Here is a 15,275-nt window from a genome sequence, read left to right as displayed (position 1 = left end):
GACGGAGAAATGAAAGAACAAGACAAAGCCTCAGACTGGTGGAGTTGATAAGTAATCGGACGAGGAATGCTGAACAATGACATGTAGTTATCTGTGTGAGGTTGTACCTGCCTAAAAACAGTACTGTATCTACCTACCCTGACACCATGGATGTCGGCAAGTGCTGAAGACAGACAGGTCTTGGTGTGGACCACTTGAAAGGAAGGAGCCAATCTCGAACTCTATCTACCTTAGTACCTACCTAATTCTTGGGCATCGTAGTGGTTAACTTGGGCAAGATGAACCTCACAGGCGGAATTAGCAATCAATGGAGAAGGTAATGTTCAGAGGTGTTCTTTCCGTGGGGATTCGCACTAAGACGAAGTCATGTAGGAGCCCGTTGTACGATAATGGATAGTAGAGACCCCTGCTGCACTGTAAGTAATGGAACCAACAGGTAAATTTAACCTTGTCTAAGGCCTGCCTTGTCTGCACTAACCTGAGGCTCGCCTAACTGGAATCGGTACCTACCTTCCATTGCACCACCCCGCCAATCTTTGGTTCTTCTCAACTCCTATTTGTGACATCGTACTGTACATACGTACAACAAAACATGCTTCTAATTCTGTGCTTCAGCTTCAGTTCCGTCTCTGCCTGCTACTCGCGTATGTATATTTCCACCGTACCTGTATCAGTAGTGTGATACAGTATGGTGGCGGCTATAGTTAGTTATCTTTTGTCCCGCCTAACATGAACCGTCCGTGTCCAAGATCGTGGCCCCCATGCCTACTCCAAAAGACGACTCGACAACTCACAGCAACCCCCTTCTACGGTAGTCAGCATCCGAAACCTCAACCCGCCAACTCGAATCTCAGCCCACACGGCCCCCAGGACCCCCGCCCCCTCGATCTTGACAAGGGCCACACATCCACCGCCAAGGAGCAAATGGAAATTGGGAAGACATCCATCCTTCTGCCTCCATCCCCTAATTCGCAATGATACGACCACGATACCAAGCATTGGATGGCATGCCAAAACTTGCATACAACTACAAGAGAGGCTTAGTCTGAGCCAAAGCTCCTTAACCTACATGCCAGCCTGACAAAATACGCATCATAATACTGGGTATATTTCACCAAGTCGGCCCCGCTGCCTCCGCTGACGGGCTTTCTGTTCCCACTTCTTTACCGGCCGTTAAGAACGCCGTAACGGAGCGTGTCAGTTCCTTCAAAACGAAGCGCCCCTGCCGCCCCCCCCCCCCCCCCCCCCCCCCCCCCCCCCCCCCCCCCAAAAAAAAAACAGTGAATTCGTCTTATAGTTCATGGCCCTGTTGTCGGTTCTCTACGCCGCCAGGACTGACTTGCATGCGAATCAGGCACATACATGGCTGGTCGTCTCGTCTCAACTCTATATCGATATAAGTAACTGCGGTCTCGGCGTTCTGCAATGTACCGAATGTTGCAGGGGCAGTATATTTCATTTGACTCGCTGAGCAGTTCCAAGAAGAAAACAAGCCATGCGAACCTGCTGCATCAGTTGTTCCTCATCCTGCGCCTTCATTGTATGCCCCTGCCTTCCGTTACATACAAGGCGGGTCATGGTGCGCGTATGTGTGCATACAATTTTGCGGTCTCGTGAGGGTTTTCTCCAACTCTCGAATATCTTGGACTGTGCAGGCATTCCGAACCAAGGGCTGTATCTAGCGGCCTAGGTAGACTGTGATGGTCTGGTACGAAGTGTTTTAATTTAATCCTCATTCCTTGTACTGACCAAATAGCTAGATTCTGTTCTGTCTGTCCATACCCAAGGCCCGGGCGCGCCATCCGCCCAACCCTTCCCTTCCCGGCGGTTCATTCGGCTCTAGCCCGAATCCCCACTGCGACCCTGACTGGGGATTCGTCATCCGCTTCCCACCCACGGCGACGGATATAACCGTCCCATTGGCGAACACCTGGACGAGGTGGCACCCCTCGGAAACCACCAAGGCCGAATCCATGCCCTCAGGCAGGCCGTGTGTCCAACGGCAGCTTGCAGTTTTCCAAATTGGCGACCATATGGCTACCTGTACAGTCCACCAGCTCGGCGCAAACCCTCAAATCGGCCAAGGGCCATTACAATCAGCATTTTAGAACTGTAACGTGAGGTCAATTAGCTCCCGTCCGCATCACTGGTGCTATCCCTGACCTTGAGTTATCGACTGCTGACGCCACATATCTGGCATGACAACCATGAATCAGGAGTCAGTGAGGTTGAAGTTGACCAGTCCTCGTTGAGCCCCACAAGTCAAGCAGCCAGATAGTAGTATCGGATACTACTGAACCATGCTGTTCGCACAGACAATACGTTTCAGTTCTGAGACTACACCTTGATGTGTATTATCGGATGTAAACATGTCACTACGGATGCCATGTTAATTATTCCGGTCATCAACCTACAAGCCGAACTGTCAGTTCAATGGCAAGTTGTTGAATCCCAATGCTGATTGCCATTGATACGGACCCCCAATGAATGGCCTTTCGTACCCAAAACGCAGCCAACACAGCACACGAGACTGATGTTTTGGATTCGGCGAATTTTCCATGTCCTGGGACGAATACATGCTACCCAACTAACTGTAACAAGGCACGCCGATCTAGGCGCGGGGGTAACACATGGCATCGCGGGTAGCAAAATACAAAGATGGCCGAATATCGACCGGCTCGCTGTGCATAGCATTTCCGGAAGTACCAGTCTTTTTCTGGCGATCAAGATGCCGAGAAAACCTAGGTTCGTAGTAACATGTCGGTCAGCATAGCGCTAGAAAATGGCCCAGTAAATAACAATGGCGTCTGCGTTCTATTCCGATCATACAGCAAAGTCGATCATGGCCCTTGAAGAACTGTCAACAGTCAATAGCTGAGCCATGCAGTCGCCAAATACGCCTAGATCGCATCACGGGTCTGACTTCTGGCACCCGAAGGTGGCAGAATAGACTGGGAAACAAGCACTTTTCTTGTTGGACTGATGGATAGGTCCAGGATCCAGGATTATGACTGGCAACATATGTATTCCAGGATGCCAGTCTCCGCTTGAAACACATTAGCGGCCATGGCTGATCTCTCAACAGCCCTGTTCAGCCAAGTTGTTTAGGGTCCGGCCACCCCTCCCCCCAATTTACTATCGCCTGGCCCAGATAATATTTCCGAATCTGCGTTAACGCGCGGAGAGCCCCGGATCACGGACCAGCGCCACTAACACGGTGCTGCTGCTGTGCCCAGCTGGTAACGAGCAACGATATACCTACTTGCAGGCGCCTCTTCTCTACAACGGTACATTTTCTCTCTTCTAAGCCTAGTCGTCGTGAGCCAAACTTAACGACGTCAGCTCTGGCCTCGTGGCCTCGCCTTTTCTTTTCTTCTTCGCAGGTCCTTCCAGAACAACCGACTTCCAGAACTTCAAGGCTACGACTTGACTTCGTCACTCGTTCTAACTCTCCTCAAGTGCGCCCAGCCTCAGATACGCTTGCTTGCCACTGGAAATCTACACTCGAGTATACGCCCGTGGAGAGGTGCTACCTAGTACTACGTTTGGGGTTTTGCTTGGCTATTGTCCAAGGCTTGTGGTTTGGGAAACCTGCGATCTGTTCCTAGTGTTGAACAAGGTGATGAGCCGAACAACCACTTCGGAGAAGAACGGTATCGGGTTACACAGCCTCGCAACATTTGAGATATCCATTTCCCAGAGACGGATTCACACTGTTTATCACAACAAGAGACCGACGGCAGAGTTTGGAAGTTCCGTTGCAGGGTTGATTGACAAACAATAGTGCATCCCAGCTTCTTCTTTCCGAGCAAGGCGAGAAGCGGGAGTTTGCCCGCTCTGTACTTGACGACTTGCGGCTTTTGTTCAACAGAGTCTCCTTTATGCTCGTTGACCGACGCCCCCCTAACGTCCTTTCCGTTGGGGGACCCTTTGAGGCTTCCTCGACCAATCCCAGTAGAGGTGGGGTACCGAGAGGGTTATCAGCTATGTCAACACCACAGAACGTCTATACTCGCTCGCCCAATCCCTCAAACAGGTCCTACGACTCCTCATCAGTCTCTTCCGCAACCTCGCCCAAGTCTTTGTCCCAGTTCGCGCCAGGGGCCATGAATACCAACCCCCGTTTAAATGTACCGGCAACGCCCCAACCCATCGGCATCCCCCCTTTGCCCCCAGTCAGCCAGGGCTTCCAACCTTATGGTCCAATGAACACATCATCGTCTCTTGGCCATGAATCACTCGCCTCGAATGAATCGGTCACCAGTACACCAGGCCCGTCAAATGCTCAACTGGCAGGACTACCTGGTTCTCAAGGACAAAAGAGAGCTTATCGCCAGAGAAGGAAGGACCCAAGCTGTGATGCTTGTCGTGAAAGAAAGGTGAAGTGTGATGCAACAGAGACAACAAGTTGCTCCGAGTGCTCCAGCCGTAATGTCAAATGCCAATTCACAAAAGAGACGAACCGGCGCATGTCATCCATTAAACAGGTGCAGGATCTGGAAAAGCAAATGGAACGGGTAAAAAGAGAAAACAGTGGATTGCGGCGCATGCTTCAGGATCGGGAAGGGCCAATGGAACTCGACGCTGAAGGAGGTAATGAGAACGCCTTTAACTTACCAGCCATTGGATCCGAACCGAAACGACGAAAGCGAGCAGCCCCTGGACAAGGACCTGATCTGTCTAGAGCAAGATCTAACATACGAGACTTTTCGAGAGGTATTTGGAAAGTCCCGGCCCAATACCGTGAACATGCACCCGTCTTTTTCGACCCTCAAAGGCCAGAGTTACCGGCAAGGCATTTGGTTGATCAGTTATTGCACGCCTACTACACATCTTCTCATTCCATGTTCCCGATCATACACTTCCCTAGCTTTCGAGCCTCTGTCAACGACCTTTACAACAATAACGGTGTCACTCGAGCGTCTCCAGCCTGGCTTTCGTTGTTCTTTGCGGTACTTGCGACAGGAAGTCTATTCAGCCAAACGTCAAACTCTCAGCCGAATTCGTTTTACGAACCAGCCGAATTTCTCGAGACAGCCAACAAGATGCTCGATCCCTGGGCAGACGACTTCACGTTAGACCACGCGAGGTCACTAACTTTAGTATCACTCTGCCTGAACGAGATGAATCTTAAGTCAGCGGCCTGGACATGGCTAGGAAGAGCTATACGTGTTTCCCAAGACCTAGGATTACATATCGAGTCAGGACCGTGGCCCGTCATTGAAGGAGAGATGCGGCGTAGAACCTGGTGGATGATCTATATACTAGACAGGACCCTGGCAACTGAGCTTTGTCGGCCAGTCTCCATTAGCGACAATGATTGCGATGTATCGTTGCCAGCGGGGGTTGACGACCAGTTCATCCATGATGGAGGAATGATGGTGCCCACAGGAGCGGAACCTTTGACACATTCTCTACTCGCTGTCATCCATGTCGTGCGATCATATTCGTCGCTTATGGACGCTCTATCGCCCGGTGCTTTGACCACAGCCCATCTTTCGAGTCTCGACACTCATTTCAAGAAGTGCCTGAATACCTTTCCTCCAGCTTGCGATCCGTCAAGCACTGTGCCGCTCGCGCCTCATTTCCTCGCGCCTCTAGCATATCTTTTTCATGCTCGATTGCTACTGCATAGGCATCACCTTCATCCCGAGTACCCCCTCGAGGCCCGTATGGCATCCCTCGAAAGCTGCACGCATGTCTCTCTTGAAACATCATCCCTTCTCCATCGATCTAACCCGGCCCTCTTGGCAGACGGTGCAACTTCCTTGTTGACCACTCACATCTTCCGTTGTGCACTTTTTCTTCTTCTCACAGGTTACTTGGATCATGCACTATCAGCTGTGAGAGCATTGGCCTCCATTGACCGACGAAGGGATGTCACGATGGCTTGTGGAAGATATTTGTCGTTTTTCGTTGCCACTTTGACGACGAAGCGCGTCGAGTACACGAACTACCTGGCAAGGGCTGCTCCGCCGGCGTACAGTTCTTCGAGGCCATCGATCGATCAAGCGGCCCTCCTTCAGATGCTTTCGCGCGACGAAGACCTGTTAGCGTACACGACTGCTGATCTTCAAGCTTCACCTGATGCTTCATGGCTTTGGACTGGCGCAGAGCGTGAGATACCGTTGCCTCAAGCAACTTCGCCATTCCATTATTCGACTGCAGCATCAAGTAGCGGACTGTTCAGCCCCGAGGCCCGTACAGGTCTGAAAGAAGCCGAGAGCAAAGAATGGGGTGGGTGGGGAAGACTTGAGACCGCCGTACGTGGGTTGGAGGTTATACCAGCCACGACACTGACACCTTCGAGTGCGACTTGGACGCTACCTCCTCCTATCAAGAGCGAAACACCTGGCCCAGGGGTGGAACTCCCAAGGTTGGGTGACGTCCCTCGTTTCAGCTCCGAGATTCCAAAGTTGGGAGAGTCTAGCAGAGTGATGAGCCCTGCTACAGGCGGTAGCAGGACGCCAAGCGGAAGCGCACCCAACCCAGCGACGAGCAAAGAACGATTAAGCATTGCCAACATCATTTAGAGAGCTTGGCAGCAGGTGTCATGAAGCGAATTATTAATGTTTAGTTATGAGACGTGTCTTCCTCGTTTAGTGCTGGAAGCTGGCTCTTTCGGAAAGAAAAAGTTAAAGGAGCAAGGCGCATACATATATAATTTGCTTTTTTGTTTTGGGTGCATTGTGTTTTCGTCAAGGCGTCTCGATATATTGTTGTGTACAGCTTCTTACAAGCAGCATCACTTGAGGAATATCCATACAAAGATACCACGTGTTGCATGAGACGGGCACAGGATTTTGCATAGCATCTAGGCAAACTTGGCGTTGGGCAGGGACCCATAGATCTTTATCCCTTTTTGTAAGGGCTATAATGGAAACAAGACTTGACCGTTTGTGTATAGCACGTGGGAATGAGACAAGTTTCAGCTTGATCACGTCTACCAAAAGAGTCTTAGTAGCGGGCTATTGCTCTACGAAGCACTGATGAGTTTCTCCGCTGACGCTGTATACACGTCTAGAGTACAGTTCCCTTGCCTAATCCCATTTCAACGGCTCTCTCTCGCAAACTATCTTTCATATCATCCCCGTCATCCATGTACTCTGCGAGTTCCAGAGCTTTCATAACCCATTGTTGGCATAGCCCTTCGTCACCCCTCCCAGAGATATCAATGGCATGGTTGAAAGTTGCTGCGACGATGTAGTCCAAGTCATCTGCAGGGAAAGGGGTTTGTACCTATGTCATGATGTTAGCTTGGGGAAACATACTGCCAGAAGAATATTGGCGATGTATGGGCTCACTAACTTGGTTTCCTTCTCGTGCGAGCTTGATTGCTTGTTCGACGACTTGCAAGGCCAAACCATCGTCCAGCGGCAAAATAGCCTTGAATAAGCAGCGTATATACTTTGCCAGTCGTGTGTTGTCAAAACCTTCTAGTAGGTATATTTCGTTGATAATAAGACGCATTGCTCCGTACACAACTGGAGGTGTTAGCCTTTCTGACTGAGCTGTTATATACTAGTTAATGCTTACTATTCCCCGGAGCTTCACTTCTCAACAGGCAGTCTGCCATAGCTTTGTACAGTGTCTCATCTTTGCAGATTGTGGCCTTTCTCACGATTTCGCTCGAATCGTCCCACTGCTTCAGACAGACGGCACTCTCAAAATCAAATACAAAGAGTGTTGACATCTTGGCCAGCAGGTCTGGGTAAATACCAGACTGTGGGTCATTCCGGACATGGTCACTGAAGAATGCGTCAAACTCTGAAATGTGAGATCTTGCTTCAAGATACCGCTGGAGTTGCTCGTCTACTTTGTCCTCGGTACGTGCTTGCGAGATCAATGCTGCTGCTATGACAAAATGACAACGGGCTGTCATAAGTCTTATACCAGAAACATCTTCCGATGGGAGATCGGGAGGGTAGCAGGCTGCGAAGACGAGGCAGACGCGAAAGATACGAACCAGATGCCACGGCTCCCAAACATGGCACTTCGTTACACCAATGTTGTAAGCATTTTTCCGAAACCAGTGTAACTCTGGAACTGTGAAGAGCTTGGCACCTTCTTTGTCTATTGGGCCCAGCTTTGCGTGCTCAGCGGCTACTCGTATTAGTAGGTTTTCAAGACTTTATAGCAAAACGCACCTCTCTCAAACATGCAACAAGTATCTTCTGCAAGCTCAGGAACCCCATCCATATGTTCATCCTGCGGGGTATCGATCAGGTGTATCAGTCGTATCGTACATCTGAATATCGAAGGCAAATTCGCAGTTGAAGAGCCCTCCATATCAAATGTTTCGACCGCTGCTTTCAGAGTCTCCAGTGTCATTAGCCTGTCGCCGGCGTTCTGTGCATCCCTGACACAGGCATATATAATGTCTTGACATTGGGATTTGTCTGGCATCTTACTCAGAACCTCGATACATTGATGTGCTGTTTCATAATTCCAGCTCATCAGAGCCACCTTGAACATGAGATATCTCGTAAGAGGTTCGTCCTGGATACTCGTTGGCATGGCATTGAAAGCAATATATGCAGAATCTGCATCCTCACATAAGATCGCACAGCGCATCATTCTTCGACCGAACTTTCCTTGAGTGGCTTCGCAGCTATGAGAAAAAATAGGATGAAGCGCTGTCTGACACCAGAGTTGACATTCTTCGTAATGCTTTTTGGCATAGTTTGCATCGAGCCTCTTCCAAATGAGCTTCTGCATGTCAGTAACAGGCAAGAGTGTAGAGAAATCATTAAAGGACTTGCCGAAAGCGCAGCAGTTGAAGCCTCGACATTACACTGACCAATCTCTTGAGTGAGTTGATCCAGAAGTCGGACCAAATCCCCTACTCCCGTGGACGTATCTGCTTCCATTGTGCCCATCCAAACACGTCGGACTACAGCTTTTCCTACCCAATCCACATTACCACATGGTATAAGCTTCTTGGTTATCAGCTCTTCCATCAAACCTACTGCCAGTCGAGGTCCCCTTGTGCGCAATTCTTCAATACCATGTAGCAGAAATCCGAGCCCGGGATCCGAAAGAGTAAGCGATCGGATCATACGTCGTAGAATGCTCGCGTATGCATCAGCATCAAAAAGCTCCCCAGGAAAACATTGAAGAATTTCCAGTTTCCAATGGAGAACAATTGGTTTGTCTCCTATCTCGGATTCCACTTGCGACACTAGATTGTCCGCCTCTTCTAAATGCTCCTCGGAATCCATAGCAAGCAATGTTTGAATGAGTTCGTGATGGATGGACATTCGAAGTTCGAGTCCTTCTGTCGATAGTCTTTCCAGCTCCTGTGTTTTGATGATGTTGAGCGCCCGTCGCAGCCATTTCAAAGCCATGTCGTGATCCTCCTTGGACAAGAGCTCGCTTCCAATGCAGTGAAAAGTATCGGCCAACCTTTCGGCAGAAGATGAATCAACATGTTGTAGGAGGTTATCTGCTTTTGCGTACATGTGCTCGGCAACATCCAAACAGCCTTGTTTCCACGACTTGACGGATTAGCAAATCATTGCAGTATAACGTTCTGAACTTACCAGGGCGCATCGCATCGCAAAGTATTCCGCCTCAATCCGTTGTATATGATCTTGGTCCTCTGTAGTTATATCATCCGCCATCTTTAGTCGGTCGATGTAGTCGGTAGCCTTGGTCATGCTTAAAAGCGCGCCATCAAGGTCGGATGATTCAACGCAAACTCTAGCCAGCGCAAGTGACAACTCTATCATACTTGCAATCTCTTCGACGCGGCTTCCCTCCTTATCGTTCCAAGTTTCTTTTGCTAAAGCATGGATAAGAAAGGCCAGAACACGTGCACGCGCTTGTAGTTGGATCCTTGAGGACGATGACAGAATGCCGTCCCTTTTTCTTCTTTCTTTGATGCACTCGTTCCATAGTCTCCTGCCAACATCTCTCAGTCCTTCTGCAATATCGGTTGGCGGTACTGCTCGTTTCTCAGTCAAAGCACTGGCCGAGGATATATGGTGATTCAGATCGGAAAGAATCACCTCGCTCGAGTTAGAGTCATGGGAGGTCGGTAGTCTGGAAAGAAGATCTGTAGCAAACTCTGCACGAGGGGATTTAGTCAGTAGACTCAACCCTCAAACATGTTCTTGTTACCTATAATCCCCTCAAGCTTCCTGATCTGGCCTGTGGTAAATACATTAGCCGGCGCCATGTTGGGTATAGATAGAGCAAAGTATGTGCTTCATGTGGCCAAGTATTGACTTGTAAAACACAATGAGATTTAAAGAGTGGAAGGATGAGTTGTCAAGACGCTCACGTTGATATGATTTTGGCTCCTACCTACCAAGTCATGTGAAATCTGGTGCAGAACACATTGGTAGGGCAGGAGCATAGGGGACGCTCCTTCTATTCATGACTGCCACCAACCCCTCTCGCCAGGCCTAAAAGGGGCCATCGACAGCATCAACATGTCACAAACTTCTCTCAAGCAGTTCGCCATCTAAGCCTGGCAATAAAGCGTTATCATACTTCAAGTGTTGATTTCTGTCTAAATTGCAGCAGATGAACATATACCCTTCCTAGTGGGTAGCAGTAAAGTTGGCCTCCTAAGTCTTAGGGTATAAAAATAAGTAGTCTAAAGACTATAGCCTAAGGAGCATAAAGTGACCTGCTAATTTCGTCTCTTATGCTTCCAGCGGCCAACTTTTCTGGTACCCTGATGCCTTCCAGTTCATACCTGCGTATCCATGCGCCAGTCCCTATTCTAACGATTTTCATTTTACTATAATCGAAACAGTACATGATGTGAGCGTGGTTGGTCATGTGTGTTTTTTTTCCCCATCTGACAGACTGCAGTACCTGCGCATCAAAAATCAAGGAGTTCACTGTTATTGTGTCGGTGTGTCATGCGGCAGGAAATTGCCAACAATTAGAGCTGGTCTAATTGCAGCAGTCAGTGAGAAGTTCATAGCAAAAAAGCAACTTGGGTGGTACGTACAGCTTGTGGTCATCGCGTCTTATCATGAACGAGAAACAACATTTCACAATAGGATGCGTTGACTCCGGACTGGGGTTCTTTAGAGAGCATGCCGTCAAGAGGGTCTCGTGCGCTGGATCAAAAGCAATCGTGCCAAACTCTTCCCAGTATCGTACCATCGATTCCTCTGTAAGAATCTCGTGCAACGCAATCTTGCCCTAGAGTAAGTGAGCGTTAGCTATCCATCTCAGTCGGCCCCCCCGTGCTTTGGTTGGCACCCAAGCACAGAGTCACGAGGAGGTGCAGGCGAAGCAGGACTCACATCTCTCAGTTGCGCTACCGACACGCCAATCAATTCTGCCATTTCCTTGTTTCCCCTGAAAATCTCACCAGTTCTTCGCCAGCAGCACGCAGGAACGGCCATACTAGCAAAGACCCGGTCGTAATCCATGAGCTGTTTCTCAAACCACATCTCAACGTACACAAGCTCTATATCCGTCAAAGCTTGCGCCTTTTCTCGGAACTTGGGCCGGAACGAGTCGATGGTTTTTATGATTTTGTGTTTGGACGATGCCGCGATGTGGGAATCCAGGTATGTTTGCAAGCGACTGTACCCCTTGATATAATTGAACGGTTTGAGTAGTCCGGCGTCGTACTTGGCCTTGAGCACACGTCCCATACGCTCCTCGGGCGTGTCATTGCCCGATGGATCGGCAGCTTGTAGATAATATTCGCGGGCCTTGTCGACATGCACAGCGCTTCCCGGTCGTGGAATATTTTTGCCTTCTTTATTCGGAGGGGGTGGCAGCATTGATCCTGACATATTTGTCATGCTATTTGAAGCACCAGCAGTCATGGGGTTGCTGTTATTTCCAAACCTGGGTAGCATCTCCGACTGGCTCTGGCTTGACCTTTTGAATGCCGAGCTCTGTTGATCCTCTGATGGAACTCCGCCGTCATCGAGTAGACTAGTATGGAGGAAGTCGTTGAGAAGATTGAACTCGTGAGTGACTTCCGGGGCAATCAGGTAATTGGGATGATAGCTGTGCATATCATGAAAATGGTTTTGTGCTGTCACCCACGCATCTTGGAAACCTACGACTAAGTGGCGTGTCAGCGATCTCAGATCAGGAACAGATTTCTGGGCACCCCCAAGCTCAGCCCACCCTTGCTCCGCTCGTGAGTAAAAACGGAACAAGGGGTAGGCCCCTCCCAAGGCAGGACAAAGGAACACAACACGTACATTGGTTTGCGTTACTACTACCGCCGTTGTTTAACTCATTGCCCTGCAGCCCCGAGACCTGGCCGGGTTGCACAATGGACAGCGGGCTGCCTTGACTCAACACTCCACTACCAAATGACTTGGAACCTCGCTGCCTCGTCGTGTCAAACGTTGGGGGAGGTGGGCCCATGGTGCTAGAGATGGAGCTACGAGCCATATCGGACTGTGCATCAGATTCATCGACTACAGAAGGGGCCTGTATACTCTGGCTGCTTTGGACACTTTTTGCCTTTTTAGAATCGGCATCGCGAGGCTCATCGTGACAAAGATGGCCAATATTGCGCTTGATACATCGAGTACATGGTCTTTCCTATTCATAGCATCAGTACATGCATGGCTTTTGATGGTGTAGAGAGTCCCTCCCCTGGGAACCAAAGCACAGCAGCTGCGTCTCAAGTGTCCCAGTACAGTTTCAGAAGAGGCAGCAAGGAAAGCCTAGGATCATACTTACAAGATCGCAAGTCATGTGCTATAAGAAACAATAGAGTGTCAGCTACAATTCTCTCAATGCTCGCGTATGCAAGGCAAGGGCCAACAAGACGCAAAGTTAACTCCCGGGTGCCGTGTCGTCACACCAGAGTCCATTTGGCAAATGAGATGGCTTCTTGGAGCGCCCAAGGCTGCTCAAGCTCAGATGAAGCCAATGCGAACGCGCGTCGTTGACTTTGGGGTTAACTTACAGATCTTCGACAATATACACAAGCTGCAATAAAATGCCACAGTCAGCCCAAATGATTCTTGTTTGACATAAACATATGCGCTATGATGAGCCTTGTTGCCAGGATTGGGAGCTAACAGGTTGATAGGCTGGAAATTGATTGGTCGCGGTTTAAGATTCTTTCAATCACGACTACAACGAGGAATTCCAGCATCAGGATGCTCACTCCTCATCCACAATGCGCTTTCATCAACAAGCGCATGGCGAAAAAGAACAAGAACCTTTGAAGCAAGGGGAGGGAAGTATTTGAGAGACGTACCATGGTTGACCTTGCGTCTCTTTTTTGCGGGTGTCTTTTGATTGCCTGAAGCGGCAGCATTGGAGCTCTTGTCGCGATTCACGGCCTTGCTATCGTCGCCTTTAGCAGACTCCTGTTTGGCACTCCTGGCCACCGTAGCAGGATTCCGGTCTGTCATTTTGTCCTATACTCCCATTGGATCTTGAGGTTACGCAGAGCGGCTTCGGGTTCGTAGATCATCTGCGGCTCGCTGCAGCAGTTTTGTATAGTCTACAGCTCAGCGACACGGTTCATTCGCACGTTTGTCTGCGGCACGTTGATGCGATTGCGATTCTCTCGGTTATGTGCGCGGGTTCTTGTGCAGGTTCGCTGGTGTTTCGGTTTGCCGATTCTCTTTGGTAGAGTCTTGCGCGCGCGTGAGGTGGTCCCGTGGAGGGGGAGGGGAGATGGAAAGTGGCTGCGCAGGTGGTGTGAGCCGAAACGGTCGAAAGGATAAGGTGTTGATGAACACTGTTTAACTGCGACGAAACGCAAAAGATTAATTGGCAGCTCAGCAGCCGTGGCTGGCCCGAGGAAGAGGTCAGAACAAGGGATACCAGATGCGAGAAGCAGTCTGGTCGAAAAAGACGAAAAGACTGAAGAGGACCTGGACGGTGAAGTTTGGCCTAGGCCAAGGCTTGGGGCCAAAATAGGCTGGGCTTGGTATAACCACCTAGGTAGGTAAGTTAGTGACTGCGGGTGGAGCTAGAAGCAGAAGCAGCACAAGTGATGAACGAAGTGGGCCGTCGGTCAGCCAGTTTATGGTGAATGCTGTAATACTAAAGCAAGAGTTGTCGGTAGTTAATTAGGTATTGGTAGAAATTTGAAATCTATTTGGATATCTTTGGTCTGGAGGTCTTTAAAACCTGGGTTGAGCTGAGTTATTATTCCATCTGCCTTCCTTACTTCTGCTTTTCACTTCCTGGGGCAAGCTGGGCCCGACGGCCAGGTCAACAACAGTGGGGTTAAGGGAAGGTGCCAGTGGTTCCCCCAGTCAGAAGCACGGTGAACAAGCAATGGAAGGTGCCCGAGACGGCCGGGACGGGGGTCCGGATGACACTCCGTAGCGCCGGATTGCAGTTACAATTTCCTAGGACTCATCATGAACATAACATTCAATTACTTACGACATATTTCCACTTTGAAAGTCCCCAACACAAAACCTCAGCCCCTTTCCTGCGTGTTAAAAAGAGAAACTCAATACAGTCTTTGAGCCCTATAACCAACCAACTTAACTGGAACGGGGACTTGTACAGTACCGAATTTACTGTAGACTGTGCTTGTTTACACCACTGGTTCTAATAGGCATAACAAGACATATTGCTTCTTCGAAATGCGATGAGCTTTAAATAACGCATAGAATACGCCTGGTAACAAACCTAAGTTTGGGATGAGTAGCGACTATGTAGCAGTTCAACTTCTGCATTCATAAAAGCTTCAAGTTTTCATGTCAGCCGTCCCCCTTGATGAATTTTCGAATACAGCCTATTTTGACAAGTCATTCCATCTCTTCTATCCCAATATCATCATATCTAGGCTAAAGCTTCCATATCCCTCGAGATTTGCCTGACTGGCTTTGCAGGATCTGTTCCTAGACACTGTGGTCCAATAAGCCTAACTACCCTGACCCTCGGTGAAGATATTGGCGCTAAATAAACTCGCATGCCTGAAACACCTTTCCGTATTCGGCAATTGCTCGTCTGTGACATCCTCTTCGTTGTATTATTTCCCTGCGATGTTATTCGCGACAAAATCTATTATGTTTTCAACAACTACACCTTGAATATGGAGACGGGTAGTTAGTGTCTATACTGAGTTGCCACCCCAGTCATTCCCAAACCTGAGATCCGAGTGCAGAATCATATTCCTCTGCAATAAATCATAACGAAACAGCACATAGTTCCATAGACTCAATGCGAATTCATGATTCATGCTATTCTGTGCGTACATACACGCCATGATTTCATTAGGTAAAGCCAACTCTTATTTCATGTACAAAGTATTCCCAAACACCTAACCATGACCAATCATATCATTATCGTCACAAACTGAG

At 49.2% G+C, this 15,275-nt stretch overlaps 3 protein-coding genes across 3 annotated transcripts; 1 reads left to right on the top strand and 2 right to left on the bottom strand.

Annotated features, from left to right (window-relative positions):
* Nucleotides 1-3,986: 3,986 nt before the first annotated feature.
* FSST1_004428 (transcription factor domain-containing protein) lies at nucleotides 3,987-6,533 on the top strand (the record flags this gene model as incomplete). The annotated part of the gene is made up of 1 exon (XM_083230601.1): nucleotides 3,987-6,533. One exon carries the CDS (start codon nucleotides 3,987-3,989, stop codon nucleotides 6,531-6,533), a length of 2,547 nt encoding a protein of 848 aa, XP_083087858.1.
* Nucleotides 6,534-7,020: 487 nt separating this feature from the next.
* On the bottom strand, nucleotides 7,021-10,180 carry FSST1_004427 (SPO22/ZIP4 family meiosis protein; the record flags this gene model as incomplete). The annotated part of the gene is made up of 7 exons (XM_083230600.1): nucleotides 7,021-7,239; nucleotides 7,309-7,484; nucleotides 7,537-8,103; nucleotides 8,148-8,709; nucleotides 8,790-9,497; nucleotides 9,543-10,069; nucleotides 10,123-10,180. 7 exons carry the CDS (start codon nucleotides 10,178-10,180, stop codon nucleotides 7,021-7,023), a joined length of 2,817 nt encoding a protein of 938 aa, XP_083087857.1.
* A 676-nt stretch (nucleotides 10,181-10,856) lies between these two features.
* FSST1_004426 (Zn(II)2Cys6 transcription factor domain-containing protein) lies at nucleotides 10,857-13,361 on the bottom strand (the record flags this gene model as incomplete). Its single annotated transcript, XM_083230599.1, has 7 exons — nucleotides 10,857-10,908; nucleotides 10,967-11,163; nucleotides 11,268-12,046; nucleotides 12,189-12,537; nucleotides 12,679-12,696; nucleotides 12,908-12,930; nucleotides 13,205-13,361. 7 exons carry the CDS (start codon nucleotides 13,359-13,361, stop codon nucleotides 10,857-10,859), a joined length of 1,575 nt encoding a protein of 524 aa, XP_083087856.1.
* Nucleotides 13,362-15,275: the final 1,914 nt, after the last annotated feature.

The sequence above is a fragment of the Fusarium sambucinum genome, chromosome I, assembly GCF_050947815.1.
Source record: "Fusarium sambucinum isolate potato_lamoka chromosome I, whole genome shotgun sequence".
NCBI classification, from domain to species: domain Eukaryota; kingdom Fungi; phylum Ascomycota; class Sordariomycetes; order Hypocreales; family Nectriaceae; genus Fusarium; species Fusarium sambucinum.
The sequence above is the reverse complement of the archived record's forward strand: the minus strand, read 5'-3'. Positions and strand labels throughout refer to the sequence as shown.